We start from the raw sequence: 27,844 nt of genomic DNA on the forward strand, positions 1-27,844 counted from the left end.
CTCTAATCAATGCAAGGACTAAAAAGTTACTCGTTCTAGTTTACCTCCTTCATCCTCTTAATCTCACTCACCTCTGATTTAAACACTTAGGGAAACATGCTAAAGGGATACATGATTGATTACTCAATTCGGAACCTAAGTTGTTATTATATACAATATATAATGCTATTTTGTGTCCCAGGTACCAGTGTTCAACATTTCTGGGGCTTTGCTTGTAAATACATTTGACTGGAGATTTACCATTATAATACTATTTATGCTACCAGCCCAGAGCCAGTCCCAGAGAAGTGGCCCAATTGAAGGCTTTCTTTCCAAACTTCAGTGCTCCTGGCTCCCAAATCCATTGCCCAACCCAGCATCTAGGATTCTAAAAATGATTGATGCTGATGTAGAATGGAATGTGTAGAACAAATAAAGGATAAAAGGTCCACAATGCAACTAGGCGATCCGATCTCAAAGCAGAGTGTATTCAATTTCTGAGTAACCTGAGTCAAAGCTATGGTAAAGTTAGAGTCTTACCATAGTGGTCTGTCCCCAAGATTGATAGAGATCAGTGTGTGCAGCCACTCTTAAAATCAGTACTCTTAGTCATCTTTAATATTCTGCCTCCCCTCAAAAAATGAATTTAGCACATCAAGGATCTTACGTATTAAAACAAACTACAGCAATCTCCAACTTTACAGTGGTTTGACTTACGACTTTATAACTCGATGGGGTGAAAGTGATATGCATTTAGTACATTCTTAACTTACTACGGGATTACATACAGAAACCCATCATAAATTAAAAATATCATAAATCAGGCTGGGCGCAGTGGCTCACTACCTGTAATCCCAGCACTTTGGGAGGCCAAGGCGGGCTATCACCTGAGGTCAGGAGTTGGTCAGGAAACAAGCCGGGCCAACATGTCGAAACCCCGTCTTTACTAAAAATAGAAAAATTAGCTGGGTGTGGTGGTATGTGCCTGTAGTCCCAGCTACTTGGGAGGCTGAGGCAGGAGAATTGCTTGAACCCAGGAGGCAGAGGTTGTAGCGAGCTGAGATCGTGCCACTGCACTCCAGCCTGGGTGACAGAGCGAGACTCCGCCTCAAAAAAAAAAAAATCATAAATCAAAAACATACAACTTAGGATGGATATATCAGGATGTAGCCCCATTGTAAGTCAAGGAGGATCTGTATATCCAGCAGGTAAGTTTTTTTAATCAGTGGGAAGCACACTCCAGAGAACAGCCACTAGCTGTATAGAGCTTGGCAGAGGTAAAGCCGTAACTGCTGGTTGAGAGTGTTGTCTGAATTTGACAAGCCACACTCATCGGACTCAAATAAAATTCAGAAATAGTTTTTGGAGATGAGGTCTTCAGGATAATTCTATTTGGATTAGGTACAGCTACTGGTCAGTCAGATTAGGATTCATCAGCCCATAAAAGTAGAAAATGAGGTTGGTTGAGGTGGCTCACTCCTATAATCCCAATACTTTGAGAGGCCATGGTGGGATGATCTTCAAGTCCAGGAGTTCTAGACCAGACTGGGCAACAGAGCAAGACCCTATCTCTACCAAAAAAAAAAAAGCCAGGCATGGTGGTGCACACCCTAGTCTCAGCTACTTGGAAAGCTGAGGTGGGAGGATCTTTTGAGCCCAGGAGTTCAAGGCTGCAGTGAGCTATGATTGATGCACCACACTCTAACTTGGGCTACAGAGGGAGACCTTGTCTCCAAAATGAAAAGAAGTATGGCTGCAGGCTACATTCAAACTAAGATCACAACAAAGTGTTGAGTATGTCTAAATGTATGTGGATATGTTTGTGTCTAAGTGTATTTCCACTAGCATGCTAAGGTATGTTTGTGTGTATGTTTCCTCCAGTATGCTAAGTTTTGACACATGCAGGCATCTAACTTGGGTGTTATCTGTCCTTCCTTTGCCCAAAGCATAGATTATAATTGTTCATTCTCAAAAATGCAACTCTTATCTATTTCCCCTTTATTTGAAGGCAGCTGATGGTTACTCTGCAAGGTGTAAGTTTCTCTTTTAAAAACTAAGCGGTCGAGCATGGTGGCTCATGCTTGCAGTCCCAGCACGTGGGAGTCTGAGGCGGAAGAGTTGCTTGAGCCCAAGAGTTCAAGACCAGCCTAGGCAACAAAGTGAGACCCCATCTCACTTTGGAACTCAGGACTGCAGTAAGCCATGATCATACCACTGCACTTAATCCTGGGTGACAGAGTGAGACCTTGTCTCTTAAAAAAAAAAAAAAGAGAGAGAGAGAACATGTATATAGATGTTTTAAGGCCAAAGGCTGTGGAAGCCAGGAAGGAAATAGTAGATATGATCTGTCACAATTCGGGGTGATAATTAGTTGCACAGTAGAGGACAAGTTTCGTTGGGGTGATGATTGCAAAGGTATTTGTATCCTGACTTGTTCTAAAAAATGTTTGTGGCAGTCTAGAGAACGCTGATATGAGCTGAGCTTCTTTATAAACTTACTGGCTGGCCATCATCTTTATTGACTTAGATTTTATTTAATAGAAGTAATAATGAGGCCAGGTGCCATGGCTCACGCCTATAATTCCAACACTTTGGGAGGCTGAAGCAGGTGGATCACCTGAGGTCAGGAGTTCAAGATCAGCCTGGGCAACATGGTGAAACCCCGTCTCTACTAAAAAACAAAAATTAGCTGGGTGTGGTGGGGCATGCCTGTAATTCCAGCTACTCGAGAGGCCAAGGCACGAGAATCACTTGAACCCAGGAGGTGGAGGTTGCAGTGAACTGAGATCACGCCATTGCACTCCAGCCTAGGTGAGCCTGGGTGACAGAGTGAGACTACATCTCAAAAAAAAAAAAAAAAAAGAAGTAATAATGAGTATAAAATAAAATAGAACTTTTCTGGTATTATTGAGTGAATCGGTATAGAGAATTACATAAAGCACTAGTTAGGCTTAAGTTTTAATTGTATCTACAACCAGTCCCCAACTACCCTTCCCCCAACACAATTACCCCAGAAATCAAACTCCCTAAGACAGCAACCAATATTTTGGCGTTCAATACTCAGTAAACATTTGAAAAGAATGAACATATGGTTATATGATACTTTGGGGGTAACCTAACTGGAAAGAAAAATTATAGATAAGCAGGTGAAACTGATATTAATATGAGTATTCAAATATTCTATTTATTTGATCATTTTCTTTCAGCTAAAAAATTGCCAAAGAATGAACCACAAAATCCAGGAGCAAATTCTGCCAGAGGAAGAGGAGGAGTAGACCTTACCGAACCCACACAACCAACCAGGAATCAGTGTTGTAGTAACTAAACCTCTAGTTTGAACTAGCTGGAATAGTCTTCTGCTTCCTAAATGTTAATAACAATGGAATTGGAGCATTTAACCAGCCCAGTATGACTTCCAAAAGAAGAGACTTATGATAGAGTCAAGTTTCTAATACAGAATTATTTTAAGTGTTTTGAACTTAATTTTTAATAACATGCATGGGTCCCTCTCACTAATGTTTCAACAATAGGGAAAAATGAGAACTATGTGGACACTTGTTTCATTGGAAGGTTAGGGGGAATAATTTCTCATCACTAGGAATATAGACAAATGACTGTCTGGACCCACACAGTTAACCAGCCCATTTCTCCACACTGGTACAGTAGTCACCTGTGAAAAAAAAAATTGGAACTTACTAATTTGGGCTTTTCAAAAACATTCTTTGTTTAGAAGGAGATTCTAAAGTTATTTATGATGTTTAGCCATAGTATTCAGGCACATGTTCATTTCTCCTGGTACCTGTATTTAAAATGCACATTCCACATTTTAATAAATTAACCACAAGAAAATAATCCCACATATACAAGGTCAGGGGTGGGGAAGAGTATTAATGGTATCTTAATTATACCCAGTCTGGTTTTTTTTTTTTTTTTAAATGAGGTAAAAATCAAATGCAACCCCATCTTGTTTTAGGAATTTTGAGAACTAATAAATGCACCTTAATGGACAGTGTTCCTTTCAAACATGTGAGTTCTTTAACAAAAATGAAATAAACCAGGTGTCTGTGATTTCTAATTAATCACCGCTGGCCATTACACAGGTTTTGTTGTTTGGGGTGGGGAGGGGGCTTTTGTTCCCTTTTGACATAATATAGTCAATGCACTAACAATTATGTATATTCAAACTTGATTATTTTAAATTTGATCTTCAGCTGTACTGTAAATAGGGTACTGCATTGTAGTCTCCATATCTGTATTACTTTTCTGTAATATTTAAGAGTTGCTTAAAAGTATACAAAATGTACTGTTACTAAAACAGCTAATTATTTCTCTCTCCCCCTTTGACAGGAAGGGGCTTCAGTTGTTCCTCCATGGCTAGAACCATAATAAACAATGTACCCGTAATTTGTAACATAAAGTATTGCAATATGTTAGTAACAATCTTGCAGCCTTCCTTTCCAAAGTTCATTTTATTTTGATCAGTTCAGTATATTGCACTAATTATTTTAGGTATTTTCATTATATGAAAGCTACCATGTGTCAGAGATGATTTAATCTATTTAAGTGTTGGACTGCTAGGAGAACTTGTACATTTATGATAATGCAGAATTAGGAAAACGGTTCACCAGTGTTTAGTTTTATATTGAGGTGCTCAGGTTGGAATAAAGTGGTATAAAAAGCAAGTATCGGCTTTTCTCTTTTCCTTTTTTTTGGCATAAAACAGTGAATATATATAAATGATACTATATGACCTAGTATCCGCTTTTATATTTTCTTTACTATGTTCATAAAATTATTTGCATGGTATTGATGAATCATCCTAATAGCTGGATCATTGAAGAATCGCTTTATATTTTGGTGCTCTGGATAATTGGAACTTTATTTTTTATGTCAGAAGCTGATATTCACTTCCATTGAGAAATATTACCATAACTGTAATGTTGTCTCTGGAGCCAGCCAGTAAAGCAGCATTTACAAGTTCATGGCTAACATACTCAGCTGCGCCTTCATAGAAACTCTTAGTGTCTGATTCTTTTTCATTTGTTGCCACATCATTTACACTAGTTGGTCTGTCAGTTACTTTTTCACTGCAAGGTTTACGATGAGTCGTTTCTGCTGGAAATGTTTCTACATTCTCAGGGTTATAAATACAGTATTTAGAATAGTTTGAATCGGATAAATTTTCTTTGGAATTTGTAGTTGACACACGTACTTCAGATACAGATTTATACTGAAACAATACGTGGATATTACTCTGTGATTTAGTAAGGTTTGGTTCACTGGTTGAAAAAAGCAGAGGCCCTTTGGATGGTGATTTGTTAGGTATGATAGGACAGTATGTTTCTTTATACATGTGAAATGTTGTCATTGCCAGGGCAGTAACTTCCTCTTTATCCAAAACTTCCCAAAGTCCATTAGTAGCTAAAATAAGGAATTGACATAGGTCATCTATAGGGACAGAAATAGTTTGAGGTGCTGGGATAATGGATTTTTTCAGCTTGAGATTTCCATGAAATCCAAGTCCTCGTGTAGTTTTTACTTGGCCCTCTACAAGCCCGTATGGTTCATTTGAACTAATGACTGCTCCATTCTGAAGTATTCTTCTTCTTTCATTTGTGTTTCGTGTAGTATGTTCTTTGGTTAGGCAAAAACCTTTCCCATTTCTGCATAAGACTGCTTGCACATTACCTAAAAGATTATTTTTTAAAAGAAGAAATTTTTATCCTAGGGATAACCAATTGTATCAAAATCTACTGCTAACTTTAGTAAATTCTGTGTTTCAATGCTAAACAGAAAGCAGGCTATGTAAAAGTACTGTTTAAATATGTGTAATATATCACTACTGAATGATTTACAGTAAATACAGATTTCAAACAGGTCAATTTATCCCTCATTGTTAAGCAACTTTTAGTGTTTAAAACTATTACATTTAGTATTAACATTACAGATAATGCAAAGTAACTTCTAAATTTTGAAATGAAATGACTTAATATTACTCACATTGCAGAGTCATGAGTTGAACTTTTTTATAGCCAACATGTATTCCATCTAGCAGATTTTTAAATGTTTTTAAGATAAATGCTTTTTCAATTTAAAACACAAACTTTGATTTTTTTAAAAAACAGAATGACAGTTGTGTAACCAGTACAAGTTAAAACTTGAATGTACTTAGGTCATGGGTGATGAAAAAATTAGAATGTCACTATTAATGTAGTCTTAACTAGGTTGCTATAATGTGTAGATTCTAAAATTTAAGTCAATCGGCCAGGTGTGGTGGCTCAAGCCTTTAATCCCAGCACTTTGGGAGGTCGAGGTGGGCGGATCACCTGAGGTCAGGCGTTGGTGACCAGCCTGACCAACATGGAGAAACCCCATCTCTACTAAAAATACAAAAAATTAGCCGGACGTGGTGGCCATGTGCCTGTAATCCCAGCTACTTGGGAGGCTGTGGCAGGAGAATTGCTTGAACCTGGGAGGTGGAGGTTGTGGTGAGCTGAGATGATGCCATTGCACTCCAGCCTGGGCAACAAGAGCAAAAATCTGCCTCAAAAAAAAAAAAAAAAAAAATCATTCCTGTGGAGAAATATGTTATTAATGTATTACATGAATAATAGGCAGCCAACATTAAACCCTTTGGTTGGAAACTGAAATCTTAAAAGTTGATTGTAGTTTGTCCGTGGTTCAAATGAATCTGTGATGGTGTGCTTCATTGAAATCTTACAGTTTAAACATGATCTGAACAGATTGCAGGGTGGTTATATATTACTGTAACTTTTTTTGGTGTATTTTTTAAGAACCACTGAATTTTTTTAGTTTGTTAGGAAAAATTGATTTTCCCCAAGTTTTTAGGAATATAATTACGTATTTTTTAAATTACATATAATTACATATTGTTTTTCTTGATATTAAATCATTTGTGATTTATAGAAAGTTATTAAACTTCTGAGATGGGGTTAATGATATTTGAATATTATAACATCTTTGAGATTTAAAATTCCTGGAATAGGAAGCCAAATTTACATAGAATATTCTGGTTTTAAATATGATATTGTACCTGGGATCATTTAGTTGCTTGCAGGGGGAGTTCAATTCTAGGCCCACAGTTTTTTACGTATTTAGGCTTAGAAGGTTGAGGTCCAAGGCCAGGTATGGTGGCTTACACCTGTAATCGCCACTCTTTGGGAGGCTGAGGCAGGCAAATCACTTGAAGCCAGAAGTTTGAGACCAGCTGGGGCAATATGGCAAAGCCCCATCTCTACTAAAAACACAAAAAAATTAGCCGGGCGTTGTTGCGGGAAGTCAGGGACCCTGAACAGAGGGACTGGCTGAAGCCATGGCAGAAGAACATAAATTGTGAAGATTTAATGGACATTTATTAGTTCCCCAAGTTAATACTTCTATAATTTCTTACGCATGTCTTTACTGCAATCTCTGAACATAAATTGTGAAGATTTCATGGACATTTATCACTTCCCCAGTCAATACTCATAATTTCATATGTCTGTCTTTAATCTCTTAATCCTGTCATCTTCATAAGCTGAGGATGTATGTCGCTTCAGGACCCTGTGATGATTGCGTTAACTGCACAAATTGTTCATAAAGCATGTGTGTTTGAACAATATGAGATCTGGACACCTTGAAAAAAGAGCAGGATAACAGTGATGTTCAGGGAACAAGGGAGATAACCATCAGGTATCACTGCCTGAGAGCTGGGCGGAACAGAGCCATATTTCTCTTCTTACAAAAGCAAATAGGAGAAATACCGCTCAATTCTTTTTCTCAGCAAGGAACAGCCCTGAGAAAGAGAATGCATTCCTAGGGGGAGGTCTCTGAAATGGCCTCTCTGGGAATGTCTCTTGTACGGTTGCACATAAGGGATGAAATAAGCCCCAGTCTCCTGTAGCACCCCCAGGCCTTTTAGGATGAGGAAATTCCTGCCTAGTAAATTTTAGACCTGTTGTCTGCTCTCAAAACCCTGTCTCCTGATAAGATGTTATCAATGACAATGCATGCCCAAAACTTCATTAGCAATTTTAATTTCACCCAGGTCCTGTGATCTCGCTCTGCCCCCGTTTGCCTTGTGATATTTTATTGCCTTGTGAAGCATGTGATCTCTGTGACCCACAACTTATCGTGCGCTCCCTCCCGTTTGAAAATCACTAATAAAAACTTGCTGGTTTTGTGGCTTGAGGGGGCATCACGGAACCTGCCAACGTGTGATGTCTCCCCCGGACACCCAGCTTTAAAATTTCTGTCTTTACTGTACTCTTTCCCTTTATTTCTGAGACCGACGGACACTTAGGGAAATAGGAAAGAACCTACATGAAATATTGGGGGTGGTTCCCCCGATAGGGCATGGTGGCGCATGCACACCTGTAATCCCAGTTACTCGGGAGGCTGAGGCACAAGAACCGCCTCTACACAGGAGGTGGAGGTTGCAGTAATACGAAGTCATGCCACTACACTCCAGCCTGGGTGACAAAGCAAGACTCCCCAAAAAAAAAAAAAGGTTGAGGTCCATGCAACTAGTATAGTGGTATAATTGGAAAGTCTAAATTGGTGGCCAGTGTGGTGGCTCATGCGTGTAATTGCAGCACTCTGGGAGGCTGAGGCAGGAGGATCACTTGAGGCCAGGAGTTCGAGACCAGCCTGGCCAACATGGCGAAACTCTGTCTCTACTAAATACAAAAATTAGCCGGGCGTGATGGTGCACACCTGTAATCCCAGCTACTCAGGAGGCTGAGGCACAAGAATTGCTTGAACCCGGGAGGCAGAGGTTGCAGTGAGTCGAGATCGCATCACTGCACTTCAGCCTGCGCGACAGAGACTCAAAAAAAGCCTAAATTGGTAAAGCATTAGTATCAGATATAGACAGAAACTGTTGTCTCATTTATATAATAGGAATTTTTAATAGCTGAGCTACTGGATTGGGACTAAAAGATGGTGTTTGTGAAAAACATTTTGGAAACTTTACATACATAGTTCTAAAGGCTATATGGCCCCTCATTTCTTTATAGTTTGGTTATTAATATTGTGTGTTAACTTGTCTTACTGTTGATTATTCGACTTAGATTTTGCAGAACATAAGTCAGTAAAATCTTGACTTTTGCTGGATTATAAATTATTACTGAATCAGCAAGACAACATGAAGTGGCACTTAATGTGCCAACTGAGTAAATGGAATTGTTAGTACATATGGTTCAGTACCTCTTAAATGAGAAAAATTTTTACGTGTGTGCATACATATGAATTGTGCGGCCATAGCTCTGAAAACGAAAGGGACATAGTTTGGCTCACAATAGTCAAATCCATTGACTTTGTAAATGTTTATTTGCATGTGGCAAGTCAAAGGCCATTTAGCAAAAAGAAAAAGCATTATTTTCCTAGTATGTGATTTGAAAATAATTTAATAGAAATATGTACTTACAATGGAAGGATGGTAAACAGGTTATTTTTATTTTAGTTACCTCTGCAGAGAGCTTGACAAGTGTAGCGTTATGCACTATTTGCCTTTTTTTTTTTTCCTGTGCTACAGAGTAGGACATACCATGTTGGCCCACTTTATTACTTGTGAACATCCTTTGGATTCAGCACAATAAAATATTCTAGGAGAAAGGACATTAAATCCTGGTTGCAGTTCTTCCTCTACCTGTTAAAAAGGGAGATAATGCGAGACAGGGTTTCACTCAGTCACCCAGGCTGGAGTGCAGTGGCATGATCACGGCTTACTGCAGCCTTGACCTCCCTGGGCTCAGGTGATCCTCCCACCTCAGCCTCCCGAGAGCTGGGACTAAAGGCATGTTCCACCACACCTGGCTAATTTCTACATTTTTTCGTAGAGACAGGCTTTTGCTATGTTGCCCGGGCTGGTCTCAAACTCCTGGGCTCAATCGATCCTCCCAAAATGCTGGGATTACAGGTGCCAGTCACTGCACCCAGCAGCACATTCTTTACCTGTATGAATGGTGCATGAAGGAAAGAAAAAGTGAAGGAGAAGAAGTAGCCAGCGTTTCTTAACTATTTGTGTATATAACCCAGGAAGCAGAGGGTGAGATTCATCAGGAAGACTACTAATAGAACGAACTAAAAAACTGGATGTGCAGAGTCAATAGTTTCATTTTGTAACAATGAGTGGCATATGCTGTCAGCTACAAACGGTGTTTGAAGTCAAGTGCTATATTAAACTGAAAGCTTGAACAGAATAATGAACAAAAGGTTTCCATGAAGATGGGAAATTAGAGGAAGATTTTTTTTTTTTTTGAGGAGTCTTGCTCTGTTGCCCAGGCTGGAGTGCAGTGGTGCGATCTCGGCTCACTGCAAGTAGAGGAAGATTATTAAGTATCACTGTTATGTCCACATAGTCTGGAGAAGTGGAGAGGAACCAGCCTTCAATAGTTTAAGAGAAAGGACAATTTGGCTTTTAAAAAAGTTTATTGGTAACATCTGTTTGGAGGAAATGCGAACAGCTAACCAAGCAATGAACTGTGTTGAAGACCACTACACAATTTTAATCTAAGCATAAATGAATTCCTAGACAAAGGTAACAGCTTTCAGTATTTGGAGAGATTGCGCTCTTCAGAAAATGTGATCAGAACAAAAATGGAACAGGATTACTGGAAGAGCAACGTGTTTAGGAACAATAATCTTGGGGATTAAAAAGAGCCGCTTTGAGATGATGCTCAAGCCTTTTTAAAGTGGCATAGTCAGGTACAGTGTTTCTTATGCAGAGGGTAATGATGTGGCTGCCTCCTGCAATTACTGGGTTATCACCGACTTTTGTGAAAAGGAAAAGTCCAGTAAACTTACAGAGTGAACTCTGGAATCCCAACCAGGGAATTCTAGAGCTGAGTAGGCAATATCAGCATTTTTCTCAGATAAAGCCAGAAAGGTGACTTAGTGTTGATTAAAACAAGAGAGTTTAAAGAAAGAATGAGAGAAGAGGAAAAGAAACTTTATGTGGTGGTCAGAAAAAGACATACCTATATACGTGATGGGTGAAGCAGGAAAAATAAAAACACACCTAGGATGCACAACGTTGCCAGGGGTAATAAGGACAGTTTGGTGTAGAAAAACAGTATGAGGAGTGGAAGGATTTAGGAGCCTGACAGTCAGACTTTAACCCCAAACTTTTGTCTATGTGGCCTTCATTAGGTCACTTTATTTCACTAAGTAACAGGTTTTCACCTGCAGTGTTATTTGTCAAAGTTATTGTGAGACTCAATAAGCTAATTTAAGAGGTAGACACTTAGAGGTTATTTAGTGTTCCAAGAAGAGAAAAGCAGGTAGAGAGGCTATTCAAAAGAAATTGAGGGGAAATGAAAAATGTTTCATTTCAGACCCATTTATAAAAGAATTATAAGAAAATGCGAAGTGGAATTACAGGCTTAAGATAGTAGGCAGTGGTAACTTGGAACTTAGGGAAAATTGAAATAGTTCCTGGGGAAAGGAAAAATTACAATTGTAAAGGAGCATAGGTAAATTAGGATTGCATGTAAACAAGGTTAGGGGAAACAGTCTGTATCCAGTTTTTCTTCAGTGCTGTAGTTTCAGCAAAAGAGGCTGAATTTGTTTAATTTTATGCATGGACAGGAGCTTTGTGACTTCCTAAGAATGGTTAGCATAAGAGTCTTACTCATGTTGAACTAGCTTTCATTGGATGTTCAAAATGTCCTTTTGTTTTATAGATGTGTGATCATGAAATTCATGTCCATTGTTCATTGCTCACCATTGTACCCCTAAAGCCTAACTATATTACGCACAAGTCTCAACTATGTGTGAAATATTTGTTGAATGTGTTCTCAGAATCAGGTTCGTAAGCATGTGAGAGTTCCTCAGCACCACCATCAAAAAAAACGGAGAAGGGGAAGGGAAGGTATATAAAATGTCAGTGTTAAGAATTTGGCTTTTTTCCTGCACAAAATTGAAGGAGATTCTGGAGTTGAATTAGACTTTAGAGGAAAACGGTAGGGATGGGGATAATTTTAAAAGCAACTTATTAAACTAGTCCAAATGAACACATTTTCACACCCATGGAAACAATCACATCTAGAGAAGAAAGACAACTTAGGTCTGCAAATACCGCATTAGTGATGAATGAAGACAGAAAGGTCCACATAAAAATGAAGATATCCTAAAAACAGGAGAAAGCTAGTACTGTTCATTTGAAGTAACCAGACTTCAAGCCTGGAAGACTGGAGTCCTGGCTCACTCACTGGTTATATAACCTTGTATAATGCTTCGATGAGCTTTAGTCTTCTGATATATTAAAAATGTGATTATCCTTTCCTCACAGATTTTGAAGATTAGATGAAAGGAGTGACATGGCAGTCTTGAGAAGGGAAGGGGGCTTCAGGTGGCCACCAATTTAAAAATTGTGATAGCCAGCTGTGGTGGCGCAGGCTGAAGGCCTAGCTACTTGGGAGGCTGAGGCAGGAGGCTGAAGGCCTAGCTACTTGGGAGGCTGAGGCAGGAGGCTGAAGGCCTAGCTACTTGGGAGGCTGAGGCAGGAGGACTGCTTGAGGCTAGGGGTTCCAGGCTGCAGTATCCTCTGAGTGAGCCTAAGAATAACCACTGCACTCCTGGCTACATAGCAAAACCTCATCTCAAAAGAAAAAGAAAAAGAATAATAGAGAAATAGTGGGTAAAGTTGTGAAATGGTGGGTAAAATTGTGCCTGGTCTCTGAATCTACTGTGAGCTTATGAGACAGAAAGCTAGGACACTAGAAATAAAAGTAGTTTACAGGGCCTCATTAAAAAGAATTATTAACAAATGTACAATCTAGACATAAAGATATTGGAATAACAGATACACTAAAGCACTCAAAAAGGAGCAGTAATGGGGCAGTCTGGGTCTTAGATTGACCCTTCCACTGAGAACAAGTAAATATCCTGGATAATATAGCAGAAAGTGCAAAATACTCAAGATGAATAATGACTAAATTCAGGTATACCAAGAGAAGAAACCAGCTTTTACCTGAGACCATGTATTGAGCCGAATCCACATTAAATTTTCACAAGGTGGCCAGGTGCAGTGGCTCATACCTATAATCCCAGCACTTTGGGAGGCCAAAGCGGGTGGATCACTTAAGGTCAGGAGTTTGAGACCAGCCTGGCCAACATGGTGAAACCCCGTCTTTACATAAAACAAAATTAGCTGGGCATGGTGGCACATGCCAGTAATCTTAGCTCCTTGGGAGGCTGAGGCAGGAGAATCGCTTGGACCCTGAATCCGGGAGGTGGAGGTTGCAGTGAGCCAAGATCGAGCCACTCTACTCCAGTGTGGATAACAGAGCAAGACTGTTTGTTTGTTTGTTTGTTTGTTTGTTTGTTTGTTTTGAGACGGAGTCTCGCTCTGTCGCCCAGGCTGGAGTGCAGTAGTGCGATCTCAGCTCACTGCAACCTCTACCTCCCAGGTTCAAGCAATTCTCTGCCTCAGCCTCCCAAGTAGCTGGGATTACAGGTGCCCACCCCCCGGCTAATTTTTGTATTTTTTAGTAGAGATTGGGTTTCACCATGTTGGCCAGGCTGGTCTTGAACTCCTGACCTTGTGATCCACCCACCTTGGCCTCCCAAAGTGCTGGGATTACAGGAGTGAGCCACTGCACCAGGCCCAATTCTGTCTTAAAAAAAAAAAAATCACAGGTTTATGAAACAGGAGACAAAACCTAGGGATTGTCCAAGATGGGGAAGACTAAATGACTCACCACAACAAAGCTAGGACCCCAGAGGATGATGGCCTCACCGAAACAGTGAACCAAAAATAAACCTATGCCTGTTGCCACCACACAGACTACAGAAAAAATGACTATTTCAAATTACGCCAAAGAGAGAAAGAGGGAAGAAAGGAAGCTACAAAGAACTTGGAACTGGCTTGACATTGTAGCTCACATCTGTAATCCTGTGAGGAAAGGATAATCACATGTTTAATACATTAGAAGATTAAAGCTCATCAAAGCATCAGAGCACTTTGGGAGGCCAAATGGGAGGATCACTTGAGTCCAAGAGTTTGAGACCAGCTTGGGCAATATAACAACACCCCATCTCTGCAAAACAAAGAATGTGAAACCACCAACCTTCATGTATTTGTAGTCTGAAATCCTCAAATGGATCACTTAGTACATATTGATAGTGTCAACAGGCAGACACCAGGCAGGAGGAAATGCAGTACTCTGGATGACACATCTCTCAAATAATTCCCCTAAACATACATTATATGGAATTTCTTATCTTTCTGGTCAAGATACAATAACAGTGACTGGATTTACACTTTCATCTGTTTTGAAGAGACAGAGCCAAGAGTCCAGGGAAACCAATGCAGCTAGAGCTTGCCGAGGACAGAATACCAGAGAGAAAAGAAGGCACAGAGTATTCCAGATATCTTTCAAGGGTCTTTCTCAAGTGAGTCTTTCTCAAGTGTTTAGATGGGTACTGGTGAATACATGTGTGTGAGGAAACTCCACAACACTGGGAAAAGAAACATTTGAAAAGGATTAGAGGGAGCATTGCTGAGGACTCATAGGGCTGGAGAATAATTCCTGTTCCAACCAGCCAGACTGAAAAGATATTAATTCGTGAATCATTAGGTAGCATGCTTAGGAATGTTTTGCCTCAGTAGTAGAGAATAATTGGACCAAACTCAACACTGCCCTGGACTTGCCTAATAAATTACAAAAACAGGATCTAAAAGGATCAAACTATTTCCAAGTAATTTCATCCCAAAACAAAGCTGAAGACCATATATCCAAAAACACACATTTACTCCTAACACCCACAACCTGTCAATGTGTTCTTATTGGCAAAAAAAAAAAAAAAGTTTTTGCGGTTGTAGTTAAGGATTTCAAAATGATACCATTCTGGATTATCCAGGCGGGCCCAAATTCCAATGAGAAATGTCTTTGTAAGAGATACACAGAGTAGAGACACATGGGTGGAACAGTAAAATGCCATGTGAAAATCAAGGCAGAGACTGGAATTATGCAGCTGTGGGTGAGGGAATGCCTGGAGCCACCATAAGCTGGAAGACCCAAGGAAGGATTCTACCCTAGAAGAGGCATGGCCCTGTGAACACCTTGACTTCAGGCATCTGGCCTCCTGAAGCATGAGAGAATAAATGTTTGCTGTTTTAAGCCACCAAGTTCGTGGTAACTTGTGACAGCAGCCTTAGGAAACTAGTACACCAGGCATGCCAATAAGAAGGAAAATAACACCCATGATAAGTGAAAAGTCAATCAATTGAAACCAACTCCAAAATGGCACAGATGTTGCAATTAGCAGGCATGGATATAAGTTATTATAACTGTATGCCATTTGTTCAAAAGTTAGAGACATATATGATTTTTTAAAAGTAGTATCTTTTCATACCACAATGGAATAGAACTAGTAATCAATAGCAAGAGGAACATTGGAAATTGTACAAATACATGGAAATTAAACAGCATGCTCCTCAACAATCATAGGGTCAGTGAAGAAATTAAAAAGGAAATCAAAAACTTCTTGAAACAAATGAAAATCAAAATATAACATACCAAAACCTATGGGATGCAGCAAAAGTGATACTAATAGGGAAATTTATAGTAATAAACTCCAAATAAACAACGTAACAATGCACTGCACGAAACTAGGAAATCCAGGACAAACCAAACTCAAAATTAATAGAAGGAAAAAAACAAAGATCAGAGCAGAATTAACCAAGGTAGACACTAAAAAAATACACATAGGAGCAATAAAACAAAAGGTTGTTTTTATGAAAAGATTTTAAAAGTCAATAAACTATTAGCTAGCCTAAACAAGAAAAAAGAGAGAAAATCCCAAAAAAATCAGAAATGAAAAAGGAGACATTACAACAGATGCCACTAAAAAACAAAAGATCATTAGAGACTATTTGAACAACTATACCCTAACAAATTAGAAAACCTAGAGGAAATGGATAAACACGTGGACACTTACAACCCTACCAAGATTGGACCAGGAGGAAATAGAAAACCTGAACAGACCAATAACAAGTAGCAGGATTGAGTCAGTAATAAAAAGTCCCCCAAATGAAAAGCCCGGGACCAGATGGCTTCACTGCTGAATTCTACCAAACTTATAAAAAAGAATTAACACCAATTCTTCTCAAACTGTTTCAGAAAATTGAAGAGGAAGGAATTCTTTTTAACTCATTCCATGAGCCCAGCATTACCTGGATACCAAAATCAGAAAACACACAACAACAAAGAAGAAAACTATAGGCCAATATCCCTGATGAATGTAGATGTGAAAATCCTCAACAAAATACTAGCAAGCTGAATCAAACAACATATTTTTTTTTTAAAAAAAGCACCGTGATCAAGTGGGATTTATTCCAGGGATGCAAGGATGGTTCACACAGAAATCAATAAATGTGAAGCTTTGTGCAGAGGCAGTATCATAGCCAGTGAGGTTTAGCCACGTTGTGATTATTGCTAATTGAAAACTTTTCCCCATAGCTCACCGTGACGACTTGTAATACAGCAAGCATTAAAAATAAAATAAATATGACACATTACCAACAGAATGAAGGAGAAATACCATATGATAACCTCAATAGATGGCCAAAAATTTTTTTGATAAATTTAACATCTCTTCATGATAAAACTTCTCAACAAATTAGCCATAGAAGAAACATATCTCAACAGAAGAAAGGCCCTGCTATGGTATGTATTTTTGTTCCCCCCAAACATCATGTTGAAATTTTATCAGCAATGCTGGAGATGGGTTCTGATAGATGTTTGAGTCATGGGGAGCAGATCCCACTACTGAATATGATAAATAGCCCACCATGACGACTTGTAATACAGCAAGCATTAAAAATAAAATAAATATGACACATTACCAACAGAATGAAGGAAAAATACCATATGATTATCTCAATAAATGCCCCCCAAATTTTCTGATAAAATTCAACATCTCTTCATGATAAAAATTCTCAACAAATTAGGCATAGAAGAAACATATCTCAACATAATAAAGGCCCTGCTATGGTATGTATTTTTGTTCCCCCCAAACATCATGTTGAAATTTTATCAACAATGTTGGAGATGGGTTCTGATAGATGTTTGAGTCATGGGGAGCAGATCCCACTACTGAGTATGTAGCCAATGGATATCAAGGAGATACCTGCACCCCCACGTTTTATGCAGCACTATTCACAATAGTAAAGATACAGGGTCAACTTAATGTCCATCAGTAGATGAATGGGTAAAGAAAATATAGTATATGTACACAACGGAATACTATGAAGCCATGAAAAAGAAGGAAATTCTGTCATTTGTAGCAACATGGATGGAACTGAGGGCATTATGTTAAGTGAAATAAGCCAGACCAGAAAGACAAACATTACATGTTCTCTCTCATATGTGGGTCCTAAAAATTGTTGATCTCAATGAGGTAAAGCAGAATGATGGTTACCAAAGATTGGGAAAGGTTGGGGACGGGGCAGGAGGAGATAAAGTAAGGTTGGTTAATAAGTACAAACAGGCCAGGCACAGTGGCTCACCCCTGTAATCCCAGCACTTTTCGGAGGCTGAGATGAGCGGATCACAAGGTCAGGAGTTCGAGACCAGGCTGACCAACATGTTGAAACCCTGTCTCTACTAAAAATACAAAAATAGGCCAGGCACAGTGGCTCACGTCTGTAATACTAGCACTTTGGGAGGCAGAGGAGGGTGGGTCACCTGAGGCCAGGAGTTCGGGACCAGCCTGACCAACATGGTGAAACCCTGTCTCTACTAAAAATACAAAAATTATCCAGCCGTGGTGGCATGCACCTGTTATCCCAGCTACTCAGAAGGCTGAGGCAGGAGAATGGCTTAAACCCAGGAGGCGGAGATTGCAGTGAGCCGAGATCGCGCCACTGCACTCCAGCCTAGGCAACAGAGTGAGACTCCGTCTCAAAAAAAAAAAAAAGGTGCAAACATACAGTTAGAGACAAGGAATAAGTTCTAGTGTTTGATAGCACATTAGGGTGACTATAGTTAACAATAATTCACTGTATATCTTAAAATAGCTAGAAGAGTTGAAGTGTTCCCAACACAAAGAAATAATACACATTTCAGGTGATGAATATCTTAAATACTCTGATTTGATCATTACATATTATATGCATATATCAAAATGCCACATGTACCCCATAAATATTTATAATTATTATGTATCAATAAAATAGATAAACATTTTTAAAAAGAATGTGAGTTTGGCAGTACCTTTTTCTACATGCACAAATTCCACATGTATTCAATGGCTTCATCATTGAACTCATATTTCATTATAAGGTAATAATTTTTTTTAAATTCTAGAGTCATGATGACATTGATATATTATGAATTTTAAACAAGGAAACCTAATTCCCTTGCTATAATTAATCCTGTTCTATAAAATACAAAATAATTCTTGAAAAATTTTTGTATTTTTAGTAAAGACAGGGTTTCACCAGGTTGGCCAGGATGGTCTCGATCTCCTGACCTCGTGATCCACCCGCCTTGGCCTCCCAAAGTGCTGGTTACAGGCGTCAGCCACTGCGCCCAGCCATTTTTTTATTTTTTATTTTTTTGGAGACGGAGTCTCTCTTTGTTGCCCAGTCTGGAGTGCAGTGGTGTGATCTCAGCTCACTGCAACCTCCGCCTCTCAGGCTCAAGCGACTCTCCTGCCTCATCCTCCTGAGTAGCTGGGATTACAGGCGCCTGCCACGCCTGGCTAATTTTTTTTTTTTTTTTTTTTTTTTTGTATTTTTAGTAAAGACGGGGTTTCACTATGTTGGCCAGGCTGGTCTCAAACTCCTGACCTGAGGTGATCCACCCACCTCGGCCTCCCAAAGTGCTGGAATTACAGGCGTGAGCCACCACCCACAGCTGTGTCTAGACATTTAATGACAGTATCCACTTATTGAATATGTCATAATTTGTCATATTAATTTCACAAAGACTTTTATAATTAATGATATCTTCTATAGGGGTCCCAATTCCAAGACTATGGGTCAGTTCACAGATTGGCCTTAAATCTGTAATGATTATGTCTATGAAGTATTTGGAACCTCAGCATAGAGCCTGAGAAACGACAAAGACTGTGAGGCAGTGGACATGCACTTAGCTTTCTTGGTATTGTTTAGTCTGGAGCCCTTGACATTTCAGGCTCAGAACCAGGTTGGATCAGAAACAGGCTGACTTTCTGGCACCTTGACATTTGTTGTAGTATTCTTTGTGATTATCTAGCCTTGCAACACTGTCTCTGCCACAAAGTCCCACTCGTGGAGGCCCAGCCTCCTCAGGCTTTGGAAACAATCCCCTTAAGAGGTAACATGATATGGTAGGACTGATTTCCAACTCCAATTCCTATTACTTCTGAGACCTTGAACAAATTATCTCACATTTTTTAGCTTTAATTTCTCATCTGAAACATTGGGTTAACAATACTTAGATATCACTAGATATCAAAGTTATTGTAAGACTAGATGAGGAAATTACTCTGTATTCAATATTCAGTAAGTGGACACTATCATTAATGATAATTCTATCTATGAAAAGGGTAGTAGAACTGTAGTTAAGTATCTCATGGAACTCAGTGTGGAACTCATGTCAATTTTGCTAAAAAGTTTTACCTCTGAGCTTTCCATTTTGGCAAGTTCCTAAACTCCCTGAAATAACCTTTAAACAATACAGGTAACTTCTTAAAGAAGAGAATACACGCTCATAAAATTGAGGCATGAACTATTATTATTCCCTCTGAGATGAAATAGATGCTACTTGGCCAGTGAGCATGAGAATGACCTATTGCAAATACAGTTATCAGAGTAACTGACCAATTTAAACAACTACACTAACAATGAGCAAACAACTTTCCATTTTTCTGAAAAAAGGAAGTGTACAAAATGTTTTTAATTTTGTTCAGATTTAAGCATATGTAGTAACTTTGCTTTTCATCCTTATCAACCACTCTGTTGCTACCCCTTTGGGAAACTTTAACATATTTGTCACATTATATCATATCTGTGCCTCTTTAAAAAATAATTACAATTATTTTTGTGCCTGCAATCTGCATTTAAATTGTGGTTATTTGTTGTTTCTTATATTGATCAATGCAATTTCTAGGTACTAAGTCACTAAATAATAGACAATAAAAAATTGTGGAAGCATGAGGGGTTTTGCTGCAAGGAACCAAAAACATAAAGGTGTTATTTGGTGCTATTCAATGTACATACCAGTGTTTGCAACATGTAATATTCCAGAAATTATTTTTGGCATCTCTTGGGAAGGGGAGCTCTCTGCCAACCCATCATGGGTATTTTTTCTTTTCCAATTCTTATGAGCGTAAGGACTTTTAGGTTTGCCTTCCAATATACAAGTAACTGCAGAGCAGCCACTCCATTGAACCCTGGACACTTCTTTTCTTCCAAGACCTAAAAGCCTATCCATTCTCCAAAATGCTTTTGCAAAGGCTTTGTGTGTGTCCTCATACTCACACCTCACTGCTTCTGTTTTGTTTATGGCAGAAAAGAGGTCTTCTATTGCTGTGTATTCTTCTCTAAACACAGTGTAAAAGGAATTGATTATTTGTTGCTCATCAGTTGTCATTTGGTAAGAAGGATCAAATTTGGAAAGCTGATGGAGAAGTAAAACTGGGAGTTCCATTGATGTCAACTCTGCCGCTGAGGCACCGTGATGTCCATCAAACAAACCAAAAAAACACACATTAGGTTTATTACCAAAATTACTCACTACAGTGAATTTATCATTCATGTCAGCTTTCCATGTAGAATTCCTGTCTTCACAAATGCCCACTCCTTTAATTAACAGATGACATATTTTTTGAGAATATATGACACTCCTGTCAATGTTATCAAAAATCTTATAGTATGCTGGTATTTGTTTTTTCCAAAGCAGCTCAAAAGCATTATTAATGCTCTGTAGGGTTTTTTCAGTGAACGTAAAAGATGACAATAGTTTAGAAATCATGAACTGTCTCTGAACAGCAATCACTGAGGGCTGTGGTTTCTTTCTACCCATCCGTTGGAAACCCAGCGTGGCCAGAGCTACATGTTGCTTCTTATGGAGAAAAATACCAGTTAGGTCAATTTCGTGCTTGCATATGGAACAGGGTAATGTGGTCCCTTGCTCATAGACCTGCTCCTCTTCATGGCGTTTGGTGTGTCTCACTGGTCTTGACTTTTTCTTTCTAAAACGTTTTCTTTTGGGTAAAAGTAGAATATCCTCATCTGGATCAAATGTTGATGTTTTCATATTCCATTCTCTTGATTTCCAAAACACTCTGCAAACAGGATGAAAGATATTTACATGCCAGGATGATGCAGCGAAAATCTCTTCAAGCAGGCTGTTATCATTGCAATTTGATTTGGCTCCTCACAATCTTATATAAGCCTAGGATTAAATATTCTGGGTCATATTTCTCAAAAAACATGTAAGTACTCAATTAACTGGTGATTGACCTGTGTCTCCCTGAAATAAATTAGGCAAAAATTCCAAAAAGTCAGCTAGACATCTAAGCAAATGCTCAGATAAATCAGCACAGTATTTTACCTTAGACATGCGAAAGTATGTATTTGAGACCTGAGATTCTGATTTCTAATATGGACATACAGTCATGTATTGCATAATGATGTTTCAGGCAATGATGGACCATATGCAACGGTGGTACCAAAAGATTATAATGGAGCCAAAAAATTCCTACTGCCTAGTGACATCATTGTTGTCTCAATGTCATAAAGTGCAACATGTCACTTATGTTTTTGTGATGCTGGTGTCAACAAACCTACTGTGCTGCCAGTCAAATAAAAGTATAGCAAATACAAGGCCAGGCACGGTGGTTCACGCCTGTAATCCCAACACTTTGGGAGGCCGAAGTGGGCGGATCACTTGAGGTCAGGAGTTCAAGACCAGCCTGGCCAACATGGTGTAACCCTGTCTCTACTAAAAATACAAAAACTAGTTCAGGCGCGGTGGCTCACACCTGTAATCCCAGCACTTTAGGAGGCTGAGGAGGGCTGATCACGGGGTCAGGAGTTCAAGACCAGCCTGGCCAACATGGTGAAACCCCATCTCTACTGAAAATACAAAAATTTAGCTGGGCATGGTGGCAGGTGCCTGTAATCCTAGTTACTCAGGAGGCTGAGGCAGGAGAATTGCTTGAACCTGGGAGACGGAGGTTGCAGTGAGCCGAGATGGTGCCACTGCACTCCAGCCTGGGTGACAGAGCAAGACTCCATCTCAAAAAGAAAAAAAAAAGTATAGCAAATACAAGTATGTACAGAACGTAATACCTGATAATGATAAATTACTATGTGGCTGGCTTATGTGTTTATGATAGTATACTTTTTATTGTTATTTTAGAGTGAACTCCTTATATTAAAAAAAAAATTAACTGTAAAACAACCTCAGACAGGCCCTCCAGGAGGTATTCCAGAAGAAGGCATTGTTAACATAGATGACAACTCCGTGTGTTATTGCTCCTGAAGACCTTCCAGTGGGACAAGATGTGGAGATGAAAGACAGTCACAATCCCAACTCTGTGTAGGCCAAGGTGTGTATTTTAGTTTTGTTTTTTTTTAAAAAAAAAAAGGTTAAAAAGTTTTAAAATTTAAAAATAATTTTAATTTTTTAATAAAAATAAAATTTAGCTGGGCGCGATGGCTCACACCTGTAATCCCAACACTTTGGGAGGCCGAGGCGGGTGGATCACCTGAGGTCAGGAGTTCGAGACCAGCCTGGCCAACATGGTGAAACCCCGTTTCTACTAAAAATACAAAAAATTAGCTGAGCGTGGTGGCTTATGCCTATAATCCCAGCTACTTGGGAGGCTGAGGCGGGAGAATTGCTTGAACCCAGGAGACAGGAGGCGGAGGCTGCAGTGAGCAGAGATGGCGCCACTGCACTCCAGCCTGGGTGACAGAGCGAGACTCCATCTCAAAAGATAAATAAATAAATAATTTAAAATTTTAGTTAAAATTTTAATCAAAAAATTAAAAACAGAAAAAAGCCCCTAGAATAAGGATATGAAGCAAGTACTTTTTGTACAGCTGTACAATGTTTTTGTCTTTTAAGCCAAATGTTACAAAAGAATCAAAAAGTTGTAAAAATTTAAACGTTTACAAAGTAAAAAGTTACTGTAAGCTAAGATCAATTTATTATTGAAGAAAAAATATTGTTTATAAGGTTAGTGTAACCTAAGTGTATCGGGTTTATAACATCTGCAGTAGTGTGCAATAATGTGCTAGACCTTCACACTCATCACTCACTCATTGACACCCAGAGGGACTTCCAGTCCTGCAAGCTTTATTCATGGTAAGTCCCCTATTTTAAAATGTTGCATTTTTAATTCTTTGTACAATGTCTTATTGTACCTCTTCTGTGTTTAGGTACACAAATACTTTCCATGTGTTACAACTGCCTACAGTATTCCCTACAGTAACGCACTGTACAGGTTTGTAGCCCAGGAGCAATAGGCTATAGCATATAGCCTAGGTGTTAGTAGGCTGCACCATCTAGGTTTGTGTAAGTACACTCTATGACGTTCACACAACAGTGACATTGCCTAACAATGCACTTCTCAGAAAGTATCCCTATCATTAAATGATGCATGATTGTAATTACTTTTGTACTGCATTTCGTCTGCCTTAAAACACTTGTGTTCTAATTAGAGAGTTCACAAGAAAATGAATGGATTATGCCAAAACCCAGCAGAATAAGAAAAAGAATTGATAGTAAGGACAGAATTTTTAAAAAAACTACAACAAAGAGGTACAGGGCGAGGATAGGAAAGAAAAGATGTAGAGCTGGATGATAGATTTCCGGAAAGCAGGCATCATTTTATACGCCTTCCTATCAGAAACATCTAGTACTGTACTCGGCACCTGGGGCCATTTTTATCCATTTCATTTACAATTTCTAGGGCATGAGATATTTTCAAGGGCCTATGAAAAGTTAGAGACCAGAAAAAAAATACTTTGGTTACAAAATATTTTAAAACTTGATAAAAATCAAAGTTAGCTGGGTGCAGTGGCTCATACCTATAATCCCAGCACTTTGGGAGGCCAAGGCAGGGAGATCACTTGAGGCCAGGAGTTTGAGACCAGCCTGGGCAACATAGTGAAGCCTCGTCTCTATTAACAATTAAAAAAAAAAAATCAGGTGTGATGGTATGCATGTCTGTAGTCCAAGCTACTCAGGAGGCTGAGGTGGGAGGATTTCTTGAGCCTGGGAGGTGGAAGCTGCAGTGAGCCATGATTGCACCACGACACTCCAGCCTGGGCTACAGATCGAGACCCTGTCTCAAAAATAAATAAATAAATAACTTTATATATATATATATTTTTTTTTAATTTATTTTTTTTGAGACGGAGTTTCGCTCTTGTTGCCCATCCTGGAGTATAAGGGCGCAATCTCGGCTCACCGCAAACTCCACCTCCTGGGTTCAAGCGTTTCTCCTGCCTCAGCCTCCCAAGTAGCTGGGATTACAGGCATGCACCACCACACCTGGCTAATTTTGTATTTTTAGTAGAGACAGGGTTTCTCCATGTTGGTTAGGCTCGTCTTGAACTCCCGACCTCAGGTGACCCACCTGCCTCAGCCTCCCAAAGTGCTGGGATTATAGGCATTAGCCACTGTGCCCAGCCATAAATATTTATGAAATGTGACATTACAAAAACTAGTCAACTTCAACTCAGTTCATATATAAATTGTATTTGAGATGGGTACCTTTTAATGTGTTAGAGTAATGAGGGATGGAGCCTACGACACTAAGAATACTTGGAGCCTCTAAGTACTTAAAACATCTCAGACACATAATAGATATTCAACAGTTGAGTATCTATTGATATTCTATAGATAGTTGGTAGTTAGATAAGAAATTAACCCATTTAATTATAATGACAATATGATAATAATAATGAAATATATTTTATTATAAAATGTATGCATCGCCATGTTCTTAAGTTCAATGCAGAAGGATACAAAGTAGAAAACAAAAGAAAGTTTTTGTCTTCCCACCCCACTTGAACCCGGGAGGTGGAGGTTGCGGTGAGCTGAGATCAAGCCACTGTACTCCAGCCTGGGCAACAAACCCCAGCCCCAATAGTAATTATGTTATCTATCTTTCCAAATATAAATTTGAATATAAGATCTTTTCTGGCCCTGTGCAGTGGCTCACGCATAATCCCAGCACTTTGGGAGGCCGAGGCAGGTGGGTCACTTGAGGTCAGGAGTTTGGGACTAGCCCAGCCAACATGGTGGAACCCTGTCTCTACTAATAGTACCCCAAAAATTAGACGGGCGTGATGGCACACCTGTAATCTCAGCTACTCGGGAGGCTGAGGCAGGAGAATTGAATGAACCCGGGAAGTGGAGGTTGCAGTGAGCCAAGATCAAGCCACTGCACTCCAGCCTGGGCGACAGAGCGAGACACTGTTCAAAAACAAAAACAAACAAATAAACAAATATATTTTCTGAAGGCAAGTAGGGACCCATTCTGCATACCATCCTAAAATCTGATGTTTTCGGTAAATGCTAGGTCATGGACAGGAAGTTTGAATATGGAAAAACAAAACAATATACATCGTCCCTAGGTATCTGTGGGGCTTGGTTCCAAGACCACCCTCTCCATGCATGGATACAAAAATCTAAGGATGCTTAGGTCCCTGATATAAATGGCGTAGTATTTGCATCTTCCTTGTATGTTGCCTCACTCTGTCACCCAGGAGTGCAGTGGCCTAGAACTCCTGGGCTCAAGCCATCCTCCCACCTCTGCCTCTATAGTAGCTGTAACTACAGGCGTGCACCACCACGCCCGGCTAATTTTTTCATTTTTAGTAGAGATGGGTTTTTGCCATGTTGGCCAAGCTGGTCTCGAACTCCTGGCCTCATGTGATCCACCCGCCCTGCCTCAGCCTCCCAAAGCGCTAGGATTACAGGTGTGAGCTACTGCATCCGCCCTCCCGTATACTTGTTTATTTATTTATTTGAGACGGAGTCTTGCTCTGTCGCGCAGGCTGGAGAGCAGTTGTGTGATCTGGGCTCACTGCAACCTCTGCCTCCTGTGTTCAAGCAATTCTCTCGCCTCAGCCTCCCAAGTAGCTGGGATTACAGATGCCCGCCTAATATATATATACGTATGTGTGTATATATATACATATATATACACATATATATGTATACACACACACACACACACACACACGTATATATATTGTATTTTTAGTAGAGATGAGTTTTCACCATGTTGGCCCAGGCTCGTCTTGAACTCCTGACTCAAGTGATCCGCCCAGCTCTGCCTCCCAAAGTCCTAGGATTACAGGCGTAAGCCACCGCACCCGGGCCCTCCTGTATACTTTAAATCATCTCTTGATAGAATATACATAATCAATGTAAATGCTATGTAAATAGTTCTTATACTGTATTTTTATTTGTATTATTTTATTGTTGTATTGGTTTATTAGTATTATTATTTTAGGAGGTATTTTGGGAATATTTTCTATCCAAAGTTGGTTGAATTCACAGATGCAGAACCTTCAGATATGGAGGACTGACTCTGTTGTGAAAAATGTAGACTTAGGATTTTTTTTTCAGGGGAGGAAAAAGCATGTAACTTTACGTAACTGACTGAAAAATACATTCAAGAAATAGTAAATAGAGGCCAGGTGCGGTGGCTCACGCCTGTAATCCCAGCACTTAGGGAGGCCGAGGCTGTCGGATCACCTGAGGTCAGAAGTTCGAGACCAGCCTGGCCAACATGGAGAAACTCCGTCTCTGCTAAAAATACAAAATTAGCCAAGCGTGGTGGCGTATGCCTGTAATTCCAGCTACTTGGGAGGCTGAGGCAGGAGAATCGCTTGAACCCGGGAGGCGGAGGTGGTGGTGAGCCGAGATCATGCCATTGCACTCCAGCCTGGGCAACAAGAGCAAAAATCCGTCTCAAAAAAAAAAAAAAAAGAGAGAGAGAGAATAAAAGAAACAGGAAATAGAATATAATACGACCTCATGAACCCTGAAGGAGTGGGAGTAATCGTTATGTCCGAATAATCTCCTAGTTGTAACTTCTGTGACTGCAGGGGTCATGGAATCACCAGTCCCCTTTCTGCCAGACGTGGCGCTGCCAATCTCCTTAACTCGATAGCCAGATCTTTTAATATCTGTAAAAACCTATAAAATTGAAATGTGTGCCCTTCCTTCTAGCCTCTGGATAGACTTATTTTACTAAGCTCAGTTCTTTCAAGGTTGCATCTATCCAAGTGTAGGTCGCCAGCACGCTGGACGGTATGTTTCATCCGGAGAACTCGACCATTCGGTGGCGGCGGCTGTTACTGGCGGCAGCGGGCCTGTCTGCTTGTGAGGATCAGCTTCTGAAGCTCCTTCTTAATTTCCTTCTGGGTAATGTGCGAACTCCACAGCCATCTTTCTCCTACGGTCTCAGACTTTGAATAAAAACAAAAACAAGTTGGTCGCGGTGGCTCACGCCTGTAATTCCAGCACTTTGGGAGGCCGAGGAGGGCGGATCACGAGGTCGGGAGTTTGAGACCAGCCTGACCAACATGGTGAAATCCGTCTCTACTAAAAATACAAAATTACCTAGGAGTGGTGGCTCATGTCTGTAATCCGAGCTACTCGGGAGGCTGAGGCAGGAGAATCGTGTGAACCCGGGAGGTGGAGGTTGCAGGGAGCCGAGATCACGCCATTGCACTCCAGCCCGGGCAACAAGAGTGAAACTCTGTCTCAAAACAAACAAGACAACCAAAGAAAAATATTGTCCCTGGGCGGGCGCTGTAGCTCACACCTGTAATCTCAGCTACTCAGGATGCTGACACTGGAGGATGCTTGAGCCCAGGAGGTTGAGGCTGCAGTGAGCT

General features: G+C 39.9%; 2 protein-coding genes, 1 long non-coding RNA gene and 1 pseudogene across 5 annotated transcripts in view; 3 read left to right on the forward strand and 1 right to left on the reverse strand.

Annotated features, from left to right (window-relative positions):
- RAB5A (RAB5A, member RAS oncogene family) overlaps positions 1–4,661 on the forward strand; it is a 38,310-nt gene extending 33,649 nt beyond the window's left edge. Inside the window, exon 6 of the mRNA XM_016940563.4 lies at positions 3,186–4,661. Within this exon, the coding sequence (XP_016796052.1) occupies positions 3,186–3,304 (119 nt within the window). The 3' untranslated portion in view covers positions 3,305–4,661. The remainder of the gene's footprint in view (positions 1–3,185) is intronic.
- The window catches only part of PP2D1 (protein phosphatase 2C like domain containing 1), a 32,035-nt gene that overhangs the window by 562 nt on the left and 3,629 nt on the right, over positions 1–27,844 (reverse strand). Inside the window, exons 2-3 of one of the 3 annotated variants that reach the window (XM_003950040.6) lie at positions 20,192–21,258; positions 3,847–5,667 (exon numbers count right to left, since the gene is read on the reverse strand). In XM_003950040.6, coding sequence (XP_003950089.1) covers positions 4,865–5,667; positions 20,192–21,258 — 1,870 coding nt within the window. In that variant the 3' untranslated portion in view covers positions 3,847–4,864. Of the gene's footprint in view, positions 1–3,846; positions 5,668–9,414; positions 9,629–20,191; positions 21,259–27,844 lie in introns of those variants that run through there. The other 2 variants (XM_016940562.3, XM_016940560.3) reach the window with 2 other exon arrangements.
- Positions 16,365–16,487, forward strand: LOC112208702 (U4 spliceosomal RNA; annotated as a pseudogene).
- On the forward strand, positions 21,789–27,441 carry LOC134809431 (uncharacterized). The gene is made up of 3 exons (XR_010155145.1): positions 21,789–21,868; positions 22,390–22,527; positions 27,236–27,441. It is a non-coding gene; the product is annotated as an uncharacterized LOC134809431 (long non-coding RNA).

The sequence above is a fragment of the Pan troglodytes genome, chromosome 2 (genome assembly GCF_028858775.2).
Source record: "Pan troglodytes isolate AG18354 chromosome 2, NHGRI_mPanTro3-v2.0_pri, whole genome shotgun sequence".
NCBI classification, from domain to species: domain Eukaryota; kingdom Metazoa; phylum Chordata; class Mammalia; order Primates; family Hominidae; genus Pan; species Pan troglodytes.